Raw genomic sequence first — 16,934 nt, 5'->3', positions numbered from 1 at the left:
AAAAATCACTTGAACTTCAACTTCCTTTCAACACGTTTAATGATGTTGTTTACAGTATTTTAGCATGTTACCAGGTTTTAATACAATAAACGTGCTCAGCTACTGTTGTAGCTGCTACGCTCAGCATTTAACCCTATGACACCCCTGGCCCAGCACATGCGACTGCTGCCAGCTGAATGCACGCTCAGGGAGTTTAAATCTCAACAATGAACACGCCTGAACGTTTCCTCTCTCAGTACTGCAAATGCTTGCAATAAATTACTTACAAAATATAGGCCTGATTCACCACTGCATTACTCCACTTGTACACAGCTACTTCAACAGAGCTATATTAGTGTAAAAGAGAAGCAGGGGAGGGGTGAAGCGAGCCCTGTGTGCAGATAATTAACCATCTTTTTCATTGAACCATAATATACTTTTCTCCATAAACTGGCAACAGAACCAATCAGTGTACACATTTCATTTAAAATACAAAGTAATTTTAGAAGCTAGCATTATTGTACCATTTGAAATATTCTCTGTTCTCATCAAATGATTCCCCCTGTAATTGATGTCATAAAGAATATCTGTGTTAAGCTGTCTTCATTTCCACAGTTTTCAATCCTTATGATGATCAATTATTTATATACAGACTAGATGAAAGGCAAGATTGTAATGACTCCAAGAGATTTAAGAGTGATATAATAAATCTTGAAAGCAGAACTCCAGTGGGTGATGGCAGCAAAAGCCAGTACTGGACGATCACATTTTACTATTTTTAGAAGTTCTCGCTCACTCCCCTCCCAAAAAAAGATCACCAAAGCAGCACCACTCACTGCAGTCCTTCTTTTGTTCTAACAACAGACATTCTGCTTCCCCATGAGTTCCCTGCCACTCCCACCCCTCCTAGCTCATTCTTCCTCAGCAAGGAAAGTGTGTTTAGCAGTGTCCTTACCAGGCCAGCCACTTGAGTTGCCAGGATGACCTCACTGAGTGGCCGGGGAAATTCTGTGATTGGATTTTTTAAGAAGTTCTCCTTGGACAAAGTACATTAACACACCTTTATTACACTAATGATGACTCAGGGCTTCAAAGTTTATGTGTGCAGCTGAACTTCCCAAAAGCATCTGTTTGGCTTTGGTTCAAGGCTACGATACGCAAAAGAATTGTCACCAGCCAGCATCCATGTCATATGCAATTCAGAAAGATCATACACATCTTCATATGACTTTCATCAGACTTTAAAAAGAAGTCTGGCAAAAATACCAATGACTTAGATAAATCGAACATTTGAACCCATGCTTCCCTCTACCTCCTTTTTTCCACATTTTTCTGAATAGAAGATTCAGCAGGTAAGAGTCACCAGTCTATTTTCTCTGATCACGCTAAGCCATCAGATATGTCTAAGCATGTGGGTTCTGGCTAGCTTCCAAGTGTAGCTTCCAGCCACACATAGGGACATATATCCCTATTAATTGTTCACACAAATAACAAACCTATAACAAAGGATAGCCTTTGGATTCTCCCAAAATATAATAAAGACAGTGTCCTAATCTTATATGTATTCTTTATGCTTGCAGTATAATAAACAACTGTGAGACACAAATTCACACTTTTTCTTGTCTTTTAGTTTTTGTCTTTTTTTTTTTTGACACATACATTAAATATAAAAACACATAACCTATATAAATGTATGTTGGAACACTGACCAATAACTGGGCCAACTATTTTTGGACAACTGTGAAGAACTTCATTCAATGAAAAGCAAATTTGGAAATGAACCCTGAGCTCATGTGAAAGGTCTGCAGTTGGGACAACAAAAAACAAAGCATCTCCAAATTACTTATCATTTTTCAGAATTAAAGCCAAAATCTGTGGTTAAATAGAGGGCAAATTCCAAAGCCTTTAAGTAATACAAAAATTCTCCCTGGCATTTTATTTCAACAGGCACTTCAGAATTTTATTGCTTGTATTAAAAAGATGTACAGTAGGTACACCTTGCAACATGGTCTTACATTTTTAGTGTGTACTAAAGAAAATGTTTCCTATAGTGGTAGAGAAATGATGTGATTAAAAGATTGCATATTCTAGGACCAAGTTTTGCAGTAAAAATAATGGCAGTTTTCCTCAATTAAGAGTCACAAAATATGGTCCTAATTGATTTGTATAACAATAAATGTAGCCATGGTTACAATTAGTGCCGAAGCCTTTTGCCAATTTATTCCTCTCTCTCTCCTTTGGGACTTCTCCTTTTCATAATACACTTGCAAGAAACAATAACTCTTGCAAATGTCTGCAAGGAGTTAATTCTAAACGATAAAGCAATCCAGTCCAGAAAGCAGCTAAGATTGAGCTTATGTCAACAGGTAGAATTTACAGTCTCACAAAAAGAAATGTTTAACAGTCAACTATTTAGCTGCAATAAATTAGACTTTCACTATGTTCTTCTTATCACAGAGATCTATAGATGAAAAGCAGTATATAGTAGCTAATTATTAATTTTATTTATTACCACAGGCAGGATTTTCTAGTAGCATTCTGTTCCTTAATGTGAAACTAGGGATCAGAACTTTATGATGACCTGAAGCTGATTTCTTAACAGTTTCGATTTCCTGCTCTTCATAGTCACCGTAAATCTTGTTTTCCTCCTCAAAACTTCAGATGTTTCTAACTTCTTATCTATCAGCCTCTAAAGTGCTTCCAGACTCCCACAAATGTTTCAGCTGACTCCAAAGGCTTGTCTGCCACTCTTCTAAGTGTCAGGCCATATATCTGTTTTGGGGGAGTTCCCCACTGAAGAAGCTATACCATGCAAAAAACATGTAAGTAGGGAGGACCCAGAGGCACCCTAGTCTCTGTTTAAAGTCTGAACCTACGCTGTCATCCTAACTTGCCTAGCATGCAAGCTGACTGGACAAGCTTAACTCACCAAGCCAAAGGTAGAGTAACTACCACAATTTTTCTCTGTGGATGGCAATCCCAAGGCTGGACAAGGCTATGGCCCGCATCCTCCAGCAACTGTTCTATAAAGCTTTGCAGTGGCATTACAGGACTGATCTCAGTGTGGATACGTGGATCTGAGATCACGGACCACATCATGGCTTACCCAACAGCTTTACAGCAAAGATGCTGTCACTCAGGCAGTGGTAAGTTTCCAGCCTTGAAACAGGCTGTCTTAAAAGAGAAAGAGGGTGGGGGCTGGAGGAGGAGAATGGACATGGGAGGAGGTGGTGAGGAAGGAAAAGGAATTTGCAAAGACACACCTCATCAGAGCCTAAGCTTCATCATTTTAGAGTTAGAATTGTAATGAAATATATTGTGTTTGGCCAATGAATGATCTTTACAAATCCCAGCCACCGGAACAGGTCAGTAGAAAAGACCCTCTTCTATTCAATTTGACTTCTAGTTGAATCCTTTGGAAATGTTCTCAAGCAGCAAGAGAAAGCCTTTTTCCTAGCTCCACTATGACACCACAGGAATTGTTATATTTCTGGGGAAAGAATGGGGCAAAGAGAGAAGTAAAGTAAAGGGGATTTACAATGCTTACATAGCTATTAGGACTGCTTACGTAAAAAGAAATGCAAAGAGCAGGGTAGTTCAACAAAGCCATTCTTTTGCCCAGAAATAATCTTAAAAAAAAAAAAAAGCGTAATAAAGGATATCCTGGTACTGAAAAACAAGCAGCATAACATGGAAGGACAGTGTGGTATGGAATAAGAAATTTTGTATGACATACTGGCTCCTCATGTGAAAAATGGTCTAAGATGCCATTCATTACTTTGGTCTGCAGGTCTTAAAGAATACAAAGTGAATATACAAAAGGCTTCTCTCCTTAGATAGCATTATCCTTTCAAGTGTGGCAGTATGTTTGATTAATGTCTAGCAACCTAAGGGATAAGGCGTCCTGTCTGTGTTGCATGAAATGTGAAATGACAAGGGACTCAACATGTTTCCTGATGGTGCCTTTATGTTCAATTACGCTTTTTTTTAAGCTGTTTGCTTTGCTTCTGCTGTTTGTACGTGTGCACGTGAATAATTTAGTATTTGGGTCATATGGCTTTGGTCACATGTGGCAAAGTTTATAGTATTTTATACATTCTTCTATAAATAGGTGCTGAGAATATCCTGCCCCATCTCTGCATCTGACTCCTAGATGTAACATTTGCAGATGGAACTCCCTTGTGTGGAGCAGAGCTGAATGTTTACAGATGTGCTTGCCAGAGCTAACTTTTGTGCTAAAAATTCTTGCCAAATCATGTTTCTTTTACTAAAATGAGGGAGAGTTCATAAAACGGGAATCCATGTTTGATGGGAAACATGCTGCTGAGGAATATCATCATGTTGTGAAACAGGAAAAACAGTGAAAAACAGTCCTATGATGTCACTGGAGGACATTTTTCTCTAATTTTGTAGAGGCAAACAAGTCATCTGCGACCCTGGTTATTTAGCTTTCCCCACATCTAGGGCACCCTGGCTCAGTGGCATGGTTCACTGGGTGAAAGAATAACTGATTATTTTCCCCATGGAAAATTGGATGCTCTCATACATTTATTCTATTTTTATCTATTTTAAGTCTCCATCCAGTTCTACCTTATTGCACTGCCTGAATTTTCCAGGGCTTCCTTTTCTTCTCTCTGCTGTTTGCAACCCTGGCAGTGGAAGTCTGCTGGGAAGCACAAGAACCAGACAGCGTTTTCTGGATTCCATCCCTCCCCAAACACCCTAACGTGCCTCTTCGCTGCTGGTGAAATGGTTTGCACTGACAGTTATAAAATTACCCTTCTGATTGTTTTTCCAGACAAATGCTAAGTTGCCTTGTTGTATTTGGATGCATGTTGCTGCTTCTTTTACTAATTGACATTTCTCAAGAGCAAGGCCTGCCTCGGATCAGCAAAGGGCAGACAATTCTGCATCTGCTCTCAAGCCCCCCTCCTCCAAACGCTGTTGATTCTCACTGCGTGCTGACCCCTCCTTCCCCCTCTCAACTCTTCTGTGCCTCAACATTTTTGTCCACTTTGCCAAGTCCCTCAAACATCTGCTTCCTCCACCCCTGCTCTTGTGCTCAAGAATGTCTCTGGCAAAAGCCTGTGACCAGAATGGCTTTCCCCACCAGAAACCTATTCTCCCCTCTTTTGGTCTTGTCCCAGCAGAATACCTCTCCCAACACAAGTAAGTTTCTTGACTGCAGCCCCTTGTGACTTCAACTCAGATCTTCGTTGCCTTTATCTACCACTCTTTCACTGCACAAGACTGTATCAGTATCTCAAAAGAGACTAGACAGAGGATGACTTGATCTTCCCCTTATCTGTTTACCTCTTTGCCTTCCACCATTGTCCCCTAGGTCACTTCCATTTAGTCTCTACAGTAGATGCATAAGTTTCTCATCTGTTTTCCTCCAGTCAGCCCATGACCTCCTCTGATTCCTTCTCCCGAACTTTTCCTGCAGGCCCCTTCTGCATTCTTTTATTCTTTTATTTTTCAAATACTCTTTTCTATAAGGGAAATACAGAGAAATCTGTCTCCTAAAAAAGGAAGCAAAAAAACAAGCAACCCAGCAACCCTCCCCAAAACAAAGCAGAAAGAAAACAACCACCGAAATTAAAAAAAGCACCCAACCACCCCCCCCCCCCCCCCCAAACACAATTGACTTCTCCTTTCATCTCTAAGCTTATTCTGTGCTGTCAACACCATTATGTAGGTTTTTTTGACACCACTTCCACCTAAGATCCTTTCCAATCTGGCTTTCCTCCCCGCATTCCAATAAAGATGTTGTCATTAGTGTTTCAAATGATTGTGTCCTAGACATATCTCACTGTCATTTATTTCGTTTCATTCCTTCTGTGTATTATTTTCAAACACTTTCCGGTGCATATGCTCAAATAAATGTCACCCCCATCCCACCCTCTGTTTCATTGACATTATCTCATCTCAATTGCCTTATTTCTTTAACTGATCCTTTTGAAAGACTCACAGATTCATTCCTCCAGTCTTCTGCAGGTTGTCTCTGTACCACAACTAAATTATGTTTTCTGTAACACAGGACTTACTTGTTCATACTAAAAGTCTTTATTAGCATCACTGAAACCTAATGGATATACGCCCACCAGCTAAAGCCAAGCATAGCTTTAAAACAGAGGAAGAAGGAAGAGTATATTAATCTCTTCCCAGCATTTCTCAGTTTTCATCGTGGTGAAATACCCCACATGATTACTAGCTTCTTTATGTCATTGAAGAAATTCTCTTTGCCTCAATCCGCCTAGCTTTCACATTCAGACCAGGTCTACTTTTCACAAATTCTCTTTTTTTTTTTTTTTAATAGGAGTGCTTTCCTCCTTTCATACAGCTGAAACTCCCATAACTCTCATCCCATACCTTCTATGCATCTCTCAAATTGCTCCTCCTTCTTTATTACATCTTCTTTCCAGTTTCTGTGATGGAATGAACATAGCACTCTCTTGGCTTCCGAGGGACTTAAGAGACATTGGGATTAAAACAGCCACAAGAAATCACTCCAAAATTACTCATGTTACTCCTTTTCCCCTAAATATAGAAGAACTCGTACAGCAGGCAGGAAGGGGTAAACAGTCTGTGAGACCAAGGCAGCTGGTCTCATCAGACAACCGCACCCAGCTGTTTTATATATGGGGCAGGAAGAGGAAATTAGAAGCTAGAGTAGGAGGATAATTCCCTGTTCAGAAGCTTAATGCGAAAAGACTGTTCTATTAAAGGCTGTATTTGTTTTTACTACATAAAGATTTGAACAAATAGGAAGTATTGCCACTGAAAGGGGAAAGCATTTTTATTTATTTTTTGTGGCCTGTGTCTTCTTTCTATTCTCTGTGACATTTTTGTTTTGAATATGTTGTATCAGAATTCCATAAACTGAAAACCATTCTGTTGGATTTATCTATTTTTTTTTAAATTCCTTTCTTACCAGTATTCCTTTAAAAAGTCAATTACCATGAAGTATGAATTGTGTAAATGGGTATCTCATATAATTCCTTCACAAGTTTTAGTCTTGACTCTATGCCAGTTCAAATAATTCTTCCAACCTAAACTTCACCCACAGGACCACATAGCTTGCTTTGTCTCCAAAATACTGGTATTGAATATCTATGGCCTATCACACAACCAGTAAAGACACACAAAAGGTCACTGGAGCAACCAGTGGTTTCTCTCTTTCAGTTTGTGAAGCATTTGAGGCCTTGGAACGTGTCCAGAGAAGTGCTGGTGAAGGGCCTGGAACACAAGTCCTGTGAGAAGCGACTGAGGGAACTGGGGTTGTTTAGTCTGGAGAAGAGGAGGCTCAGGGGAGACCTTATTGCTCTCTGCAGCTACCTGAAAGGAAGGTGGGGGGAGCTGGGGGTCACAGAATCATAGAATATCCCAAGTTGTAAGGGACCCAAAAGGATCATCAAGTCCAAGTCCTGGCTTCACATAGATCTACCCAAAAATTCAGACCATATGACTGAAAGCACAGTCCAAACGCTTCTTAAACTCCAACAGGCTTGGTGCTGTTACTGTGTCCCTGGGGAGCCTGTTCCAGTGCGCGACAACCCTCTCGGTAAAGAACCTTTTCCTAACCTGAATCTTCTCTGTCACAGCTTAACTCCATTCCCTTGGGTCCTATCGCTAGTCACCGGAGAGAATAGATTGGCGCCTGCCCCTCCGCTCCCCCTTGTGAGGAAGCTGTAGGCCATGTTGAGGTCTCCCCTCAGCCTCCTCTTTTCCAGGCTGAACCGGCCAAGTGAACTCAGCTGCTCCTCGTACGTCTTCCTCTCTAGGCCCTTCACTGTCTTTGTAGCCCTTCTCTGGACACTCTCCAATAGTTTCACGTCCTTTTTGTGCTGTGGTGCCCAGAACTGCACACAGTACTTGAAGTCGGCTTCTTCTCTCAGGTAACTAGTGATAGGACAAGAGGGAATGGTCTCAAGTTGCATCAAGGGAGGTTTAGGTTGGAAATTAGGATACATTTCTTCTCAGAAAGAGTAGTCAGTAGTTGTTTAGCTCAGTTGATATCAGAATAAGTAACAAGAAAAAAATACCTGTTCTCCACCCTGCTCATACTCTGTGAATGATATATCCACTTCTCTGTTATAGCATTAACTTCTTTCTTCTACTAGAAAGTAATACTGAGTAAATTTACTACTTTACAGCAAGACGCCCTGCTCAGAAGGAAGGAGAGGAATACTGAGTCTCTTGCCTTTCTGAAGTTTTGGATTAGGCATGTTCTTTTCATTAGGCATGGTTTGTATTACAAGCAATATGCAGCTTAGAATTGCCAATCTTGTAATAATTTTCAGCAGAACTGCTATAAGATGAAGCAGTCATTTCTAAACCTCATTACATTCTATAACTCCATTCTTATTTTTTCTTTCATTAATAAAAAGACACAGTCTATGCTATGAATCAGTAACAACTAATGGAATCATACTTTACACACTTGAAATCAGAACTAAGTCAGAAATGAATATGGAAATTAGTACAATGTATTTAGAAATTTACCATTACCACACCAAAAAATTAGAGCAACGTAATAAAAAAAATCACATAATGATGGCAGATCTATTTCATGGACTCGTGGTTTCCCTGTTTATCATAAAAATGTGTTTGAAAAGTTTATTTTCTTCCATTTAGTTAGTAAACTCTTGGAAAATGTGTCTACTTTATAATTAGAAAGATTTAATGGTGAGACGATTTGGCTTATATTGGAGATGGACATGAATAATTTTACCTGGTTCTCGGAATCATTGCCTATTCAACAGCTGTAAATTGCTGTATTTTTTTTTCTTTGAATTTTGTCATCCCTAAAGCTCAGAACGGTGAGAAAAGATTTTATTGCTCTTGATACATCTCAGTTTTTGATAGCAGATGTTATCAGAACATCTTTCATTCCACAAAATTCATAGAATGGAGTTTTCTTCAGCTGTATGTGCCATTTGTAGCAATGACCCTTCCTTCCTGTCTGGGACTAACTAGTACAAACAGAAAAGTAAGTGGCTCTGTGTGATCTAGTTGTCTAGAGAAGTCACTTGTTGCAAACACCTCAGAGAAGCTCCGCACCAGTCTAATTTTGATGAAGTTCCATCTTCTCCAGAAAGACTTGGGCATGTCTCATGCTATCTCGAGGTAAAAGCCTTGTGCTTTGAATGCAAGTATTTTCTTGTCAGTGCTATGCATTATTTACAGCTATTTTTGACTGATCATTTCTTCCTTTTGCATGCACCACTCAATGCCAATGAAACTCATTATTTCCAAGTGTTCAGTGTCCATGGAGTATGAACAGAGTATGTGAGCTGCAAATGAGGTTTTCTTCACATATCTAGCTAGCCCTGCTACTCACTGTTAATTGAATGACCTGCTTTTTTAGAAGTCCTTACATATGCATGGTAGGATTTTGTATGAAATATTTGAAATATTCTTCAGATTATTTACCTTGGATGAATACATATTGAACACAGGAGGAGGGAACACAATGTTTACAATTACTTTAGCCACAGCTCCTGATTATGATATTAAAATAGATTTTTGCATTTATTTGTATGTGTTTAAATATGAAGACTTAAAACCTGGACCAATCTCTTTAAATATGTCTTTAAGGACCACCTAGTGGACAAACTTTATACAGCAGTTTTATGTAATACTGAATTACAGATGCGTCTCTTTTGGAAAAAAAGGAAAACAAACCTATGTATGAATCTATGTAGGAATGTAAAAGAGAGAGGAAAAAATGCACTGTTACAGCTGTTAGATAATCTTTATTTTCTCTTGACAAATGTTAGTGGAGTAAGAAAATTTATTTGCCCAAACGGATATATTAAAAAAATAAATATGTTCACTTTGTGATGTTGATTTTTCTTACATGCAGTAAGACTAGGACTGATGGGTGTTTAAAGAAAAATGTAGAAAACTGCTTCTACTAGATATATGTGTAAAAATCAGTAAAATATCTGCTTAGTTCTAACAGAATCTACATTCCATGCCACCACGTGCTATATCTTCAGTCTACCAACCAGAGTGAATTGCAAAACAGAAGCAAGCAGCATCTATATTAAAAACTAATGATGTAAAAAAATGTCTTCAGTAATAATAATCTAAAATGCTAGTAACCTCAGACATGCTGCCTTCCTCCATTATGGAAATTTAAAAATATATTTTCTCAATTCACATAGTTAGCAATACATTTTCACCCTATTACATAAAGCATAGCTGGTCATGTGCAATGTGGAGCTATTCCCTACCTTAGAAAGAATAAAGATGTATTTGTTTGTCTTTATAAAAAGATTTCCTCAATTTATCTTCATTCAGATTTGTTAAGTATTCATTTATTCATTGATGAATTTTGCATTTTTTCCTTATTCTGCACTCAGACAAAGTGTTAATAAGGGACTTTAAATATATACCATATTTTTCTGTCATTTGGTTGTTTCTAAATACATCAGGAAGCGCTTGAATACAGCTTGATGGAGGTATTTTTTCCTCCTGTACTTTCTGTTACTGGCACAAACCAGCGTATCTTGTAAAATCTCAAAAGAGTTTGATGTTTTGTGCTATTTATTCTGCTGTCTTGCAGATTCTGGAAATAAGACCACTACTATGGGGCAGAAATTCAAATGATTTTTTTACACAGCATTTGTTATGACACTTAGATGGTTTTGTATCTCATTATTCGTTCTAAAAGGACCGCTTCCTATCATCGGTACCCTTGTATACCACTTACATGGACCAGAGCCAACTAATTCAGGAAATGTTTTTGTGCTCAGGAGTAATATGGTGTCATGGAAATTCACATGCACCAAGTTATTTCCGTGGAACATTCTATTGTTGAAGAAGCAGAGGACAGAAAAGTGCCATAATGTTTGAAGCTCAAGTCTTGTGTAAGCGGAAAATACATGCTTCAGCAACTACCTCTTTGTAGAAGCTGAACTGATCCAGTTTGGGCTGACAGACAATTTAGAATTCAGACATGTTTGCTAACGAAAGCAAAAGCTTTCCAAAAATTAATATGAATGGGTAGGGTCAGAATTGAGCCAGAAACACACATCTCATCAAATTTCAGACATGGATTGCTCATTGTAAAATCCTAGTATTCTACTCGTACTCTACTGTCTTAGATAGGGCCACAGTCCCCTGCAGAGGTCTGTCTGTCTTGTCTGGAATGCTGCTTTCATGCTAGGGTTATGCCACATAACCAGGAGTACTGCTGTTCTACCACAGAGTTACTGATTAATCTGAACCCCCTCGTAATGGGAAGCAGCAAGGACCCGCGACTCGCTTGAAGTCTACTTGATACTGAATGGGTTTCTGTATGAACGAACTGCAATTGCTTCAGGAATATGGGTGCTGTCAAGACCTTCACTTTCTTCAAATAATAAATACAAAATTATCGTGAGAAGATTGGTAAGTTAAGCGTAAGGTGGCTTAAAAATTCCCTGGTGTCCAGAGTCTGACTTATTATGAAACCTCATAATAAGTCTGCTAAGTTACCTTAGTTGTGCACAGGCTTGACTAAATTGCACAAGTCATCCTAGGGGCCATGAACCTGCTTGGACTGCACAGCAGCTCCATCTAGAACATATGCTCCTCAGTACACACACCTTGTACTGGAGTTTAGAACGTATCTACATAGTTTATTCTACATTCTGTATATCAAAAGAATCCTTTCACTGCAAAAATGAAACTTTTATGACTAGTTTCTGCAACATTAAAGGGCCTGGATTGAGGATCTTTACCATTTGTTTGAAAGATTTCCTTCTTCTTTGCTTACTTGGGGTTAGACAAACAACTTATTTTCATACGGCCCTCAAAACCAGCTTGAAAGCACCAGAAACTCAACTGCCACGAGCTGTGTTCTGCTACTAGCAGCAAAGCAGAGGAAGACTTCAACATCTGTGATTTTATTTAGAACAACTGTGGTTAGGACAATTGCTACAACTGCTGGTTGACAGGCAAAGGAATTTCACCTGCCTGTTCAAATTCAGTTCAGCAGCCTGAAAGTGAGATCATATGATAGTAGCAAATATAAAAAAGTTTGCAAGTCTAACAGACATTCTCTTGCATAAAGACTTCTGTCACCAGCAGCATCTTAATGGCTGGGTTAGCAGAAGTACAGGATAGCTATTCCTGCCACAGTTCTCCTTGATTGAGGATGGACAAACCTTGGATGAATAGTCACACTGCTGGTGGAAATGTTTTATATAATAATATAAATATTATTTAATATACACTATTATATATGTATAATTATATAAAATATAATACATAATTATATAATAATATATCACATATATAATATACAATTATATGATGATATATAATTATATTTATAATTTCCAGCCTGAACCTCCCCTGGCACAACTTGAGGCCAGTCCCTCTAGTCCTACATCCTCTGCCTTTGCCCCATCCTGGCTGATATTGCCTATAATGCCAGTGGAAATGGTCCCCTTGAAACACATGCTTTGTAAAATCTGCTGGTTTTGACACTCGCTTATGCACAGGTAAATTTTGCCCATGTCCTGCCCTCTGCAGAGCCTGGATACTGTGAGGAGAGAGCCCAGAGACAGCGGAGTGGGCTGCAGTGGGATGTCAACACGTTTTCATGGAAATTTGGGCAACCCAGAAGTTCAAGCTCAGGTGCTGCAAGATGGCTGCCCCTGCCTCCCAGAGAGAGGGAAGTGATGAGCCAAGATGGCGGCAGTTTGAGCAGCAGTAGAATTTTAACATGGTTTCATGGAAATTTGGGCGACCCAGAAGCACAAACGCACCCAGACTCCCGTGGATACGTGTCTGTGCCCACTTCTCCTCCTTGCACAGTCTGGCCAGTTGGTGTTTTCACCAGTGCCCCCGTGTCTGCTCCCACCCCAGGGAGCACTGGGGGTGACGACAGATGCTCGTCTGAACATGAACTGGCAGTGTGCCCGGGTGGCCAAGAAGGACAACAGCATCCTGGCTTGTATCAGGAATAGTGTGGCCAGCAAGACCAGGGAGATGATCGTTCCCCTGTACTCTGCTGTGGGTAGGCCACACCTTGAGTACTGTGTTCAGCTTTGGGCCCCTCACTACAAGAAGGACATTGAGGCCCTGGAACGTGTCCAGAGAAGGGCTACGAAGTTGGTGAAGGGCCTGGAACACAAGTCCTGTGAGGAGCGACTGAGGGAACTGGGGTTGTTTAGTTTGGAGAAGAGGAGGCTCAGGGGAGACTTTATTGCTCTCTACAGCTACCTGAAAGGAAGTTGTGTAGATCTTGGAGTCGGCCTCTTCTCACAGATAACTAGTGATAGGATAAGAGGGAATGGCCTCAAGTTGCTCCAGGGGAGGTTTAGGTTGAAAATTAGGAGACATTTCTTCTCAGAAAGAGCAGTCAGGCATTGGGACAGGTTGCCCATGGAGGTGGTGGAGTCACCGTCCCTGGAGGTGTTTAAGGAAAGGTTGGACCTGGTGCTTAGGGACATGGTTCAGTGGATGACATTGGTGGTAGGGGAACGGTTGGACCAGGTGATCTTGGAGGTCCTTTCCTTTATGATTCTATGATATCTAATCTGACAAGTAGAGAAATGGTTACGGATTCTTGGGGATGGGGATTGTCATCAGTATGTCTCATTGTGCAGTAGTTTGCAAGATACTTGTTTGTTCTTTATGTCTTTCTTGATGTCAGGCCATGACACAAACTGCATACAGCAGATTTTGGGACCTGACACCTTTCCTACAGCAGTGTTTAGAATGTCCATAACACATGGGATTGCTCATTCTTAAAACAAGGAAATTAATAAAGCTGTTAAATGTGGTGGATTAGCCAAAACATAAAAATAAAAAACTTGTATTCATTAATTCCTTCTGGTACACATTTGCTGTTTTCCCTAAGACCTGTTACAGCTATCTGCACTTTCTGATTCGTGCTAAGCAGCAGAGACACTCAGCCTAGCTGCCTTTACCAAAGGTTAGCAGGCTAGCAGCAACCAACTCCAGCTTAACACGTTGTTTTGCTTGGTTTTGAAGACATTTTCAACTAGTGAGTATTCTACCTAAATTCTAGCTGGAACTGGCAAATTTAATACTTTTATTGACCAGGAGAATGTGTGGGTAAAACCATCTATATATGCTTGTCTAGATATCTAGATACGCATGTCATTGCCTACTGCTCAACGATTTGTTGCCTGAGCAGACCACTACTGATCATGTGGGCCTGTGTGAATGTGTATGAAAAGAAACAAACAAAACCCAACTGGCTCCCAATCTGTCCCTGCTGCTATTGTTAGACATCTTCTCAAAGATTGCCAATGTTTCTTCATCAGTGCTGCTGGTATTCATGATTGTAGATTTGACACTTCACATGCAAAATTTTAAAGCTGAAATTACACAGCAGTTTGCTGTGACAAGAATTGTTCTAAAGGTCCCTTCTCTCCCAAGGGGATTTCCAGCTCTCTTTAAATGTCTCAGTTTATTAAGAAGATGTAAGACATATCTTCCTGTAAACTCCTATGAAAGTCTGTAGTAAGCTATTTTGAAAAGTTTGTGGACCAAGTAGGAAAGGAGATGGGCAGAAGAGGAAAGCAATGTTTTTGATACTGTATTAACACACTGCCACTAGTTCCTTCCACAACTCAGTAAGGCATCACAGGCTGGGCAAAGACCTTCCAGGATATAAATGGGGGGCTGGACTCTGCTCCCCTCCACCTGGTTTGTGGAAGGAGGAAGACCATCGATGAAAGGAGAGCTCCTATTCCCGCCCTCTAATGATGGCAGCATCCTGAGAGAAAATCCCACACAGGAAAAGTGACAGCCTGACTTTAAAGGGCTGCTTGAGTTAAACAATGTGTTTTTGCTATACCAGGATTAATCAGGATGATAGCTGTTCACTATATTTCATGGAATACAGAATTATGCCATGCCAAAAATAATCATTTTTCTTAAGGCATTTTAAAGCTGATCATTCTGAACAGCTTACTTCACTTGCAAAACTCAGTTTTGGAATGGGACAATTCCTAAAGTTTTCATTTTTGGCCAGTTCTGCTATTCTAAACAATTCAGAAAGAGACATTATCTAAGTCTCTGACAGAACCTCATTTAGGCTCAGCAGCTTTCCCACAGGAGTTAAAAATCTTGATTCTGCACTGGTTTACATTGAGCCTACTTTTTTACATCAAAACACCTACATCAAGGTTTATGTCAGAGAAGACTTGGGTCCTTTTCTTGCCTAAGGTGTTAAGTATCTTTCACCTTTGCATGCAGCTGTCATGATGAATCACTTCTGTTAGAAGCTTCTCAACTCCTCATTTCCATTTTCATTTTTCTTCACCTCTTTTTTTTTTTTTTTTTAATAAGTGTTCACAATACGCTTGCACATGTGAGTGGCTGCAAATGGCAGTGCCATAGGAATTTGTCTAGATGTGGTCTGTTGCTAACCCACAGCCCTAGACAGAAATGCCCCTTTTACAATAATCCTGAAATACCCATGAAGAGGTATTGCCAAACATGACACCTGGCATTGTGATGAACCTGCCATGCCTTGCTGCGGGTGCTGCCCTCGTCTCTCCTCATAGGGTCACAGGTGAACGTCACCCTGTCTCACAGGAGTGCACTGGGGACAGGACAAGGCAACACCATTAGATGTATTCTCCAGAGGCACCTTCCACATCCACCTCCACGGGCCAAATTCGGCTATCATTGTGAGGAAGGTTTAAGCTATGTGAGGAAAAATGACTCTGAGAAGGACCTTCCTGTGAAGGACCAGGAAGGCATGTACGTTTCCCCAGCTTTGACTCTTGGTTTCCAAGAGGAAAAAACAAAAACAAATTCTGGGCACTTTTGCCTTACACTATCTCCTCATGATTTTGTTTTTCAGGCAGCTGGGAGTGCTCTGCCATTTCTACGGCAGTGAAATCAGTCTTCATCTGTGATTTCTGGGACAAGCCCTTGCTCAGCATTCTTATCACTTTTCTGTCCCTGATTTGATTTTCTCTGTGCCCCCAAATTCAATTTGCCAGCAAATTGTATCAGCTGCTCGTGAAGCCGCCCCCTGAGCACATGCAGTACACCGCATTCCTTTGTGGTATAAATTGCTCATCAAATTCGCGCGGCCCGCAGCCGCCCCTGTCGCTGCGCGCTTCCTCCCCTCACGAAAAGCGGCGGGAAAGGCTTTCTATCAGCCGCCCGCCCCGGCCGTGAGGGCGTTGCCACGCCGGGCTCTCCCCCGCCGAGCAGGCCGCTAAGGGGCCAGGCACATCCTGAAGCACGGCTCTGCTGGCAGCCCCCCGAGGGCTAAACCTCAGCTTATGGCGGCGGCACACCGCGCCTCCCCATACCCCACACCGAGAGAGGCGACGAGCCAAAATGGCGACGGCAACAACGGCGCCGCTCCTTTTGTGCTGCTGCCGCGCGCCCCGCCTCCGCGCCGCGGCGCTATCAAGGGCGACACCCAGCGGCGGCACGGCGCAACGACCGCCCGGGCAGAGGGCTTGGGGCACGGAGACAGGCCTGGCCCCTGCGGCTCCAACTAAATTTTCGTTTTTAGATGAAGACAAAAAACTTCTGGGCGGTCCGAGGTGGCGCCACGAGGCGCCAGGATATGCCCATGGCCTGAAGATGAATGCGTGTGGTGGTCTTCAGCAACCCAGACATCACAGAATCATTAAGGTTGGAAAACACCTTCAAGATCATCAGGTCCAACCATACCCCAGCCACCAATACCACCCGCTAGACAATGTCACTAAGCACCACGTCCAGCCTTTCCTTAAACACCCATAGGGGTGGCGATTCCACCACCTCCCTAGGCAACACATTCCAATGTCTGACTACTCTTTCTGAGAGGAAATCTCTTATAATTTCCAACCTAAACCTCCCCTGGCACAACTTGAGACCAGTCCCTCTAGTCCTACATCCTCTGCCTTTGCCCCATCCTGGCTGATATTGCCTATAATGCCAGTGGAAATGGTCCCCTTGAAACACATGCTTTGTAA

At 41.2% G+C, this 16,934-nt stretch overlaps 2 protein-coding genes across 6 annotated transcripts in view; one reads left to right on the top strand and one right to left on the bottom strand.

Moving 5' to 3' along the window:
- Positions 1-16,934, bottom strand: part of LOC308198026 (uncharacterized protein) — a 424,888-nt gene that overhangs the window by 93,733 nt on the left and 314,221 nt on the right. The gene's annotated exons all lie outside the window — the stretch shown is intronic.
- LOC308198021 (uncharacterized protein) overlaps positions 1-16,934 on the top strand; it is a 79,723-nt gene that overhangs the window by 60,705 nt on the left and 2,084 nt on the right. The window contains exon 4 of the mRNA XM_080599542.1: positions 12,508-13,406. Coding sequence (XP_080455668.1) covers positions 12,709-13,406 — 698 coding nt within the window. The 5' untranslated portion in view covers positions 12,508-12,708. The remainder of the gene's footprint in view (positions 1-12,507; positions 13,407-16,934) is intronic.

This window comes from Anser brachyrhynchus (assembly GCF_964034855.1).
Source record: "Anser brachyrhynchus genome assembly, chromosome: 7".
NCBI classification, from domain to species: Eukaryota; Metazoa; Chordata; class Aves; order Anseriformes; family Anatidae; genus Anser; species Anser brachyrhynchus.
The sequence above is the reverse complement of the archived record's forward strand: the minus strand, read 5'-3'. Positions and strand labels throughout refer to the sequence as shown.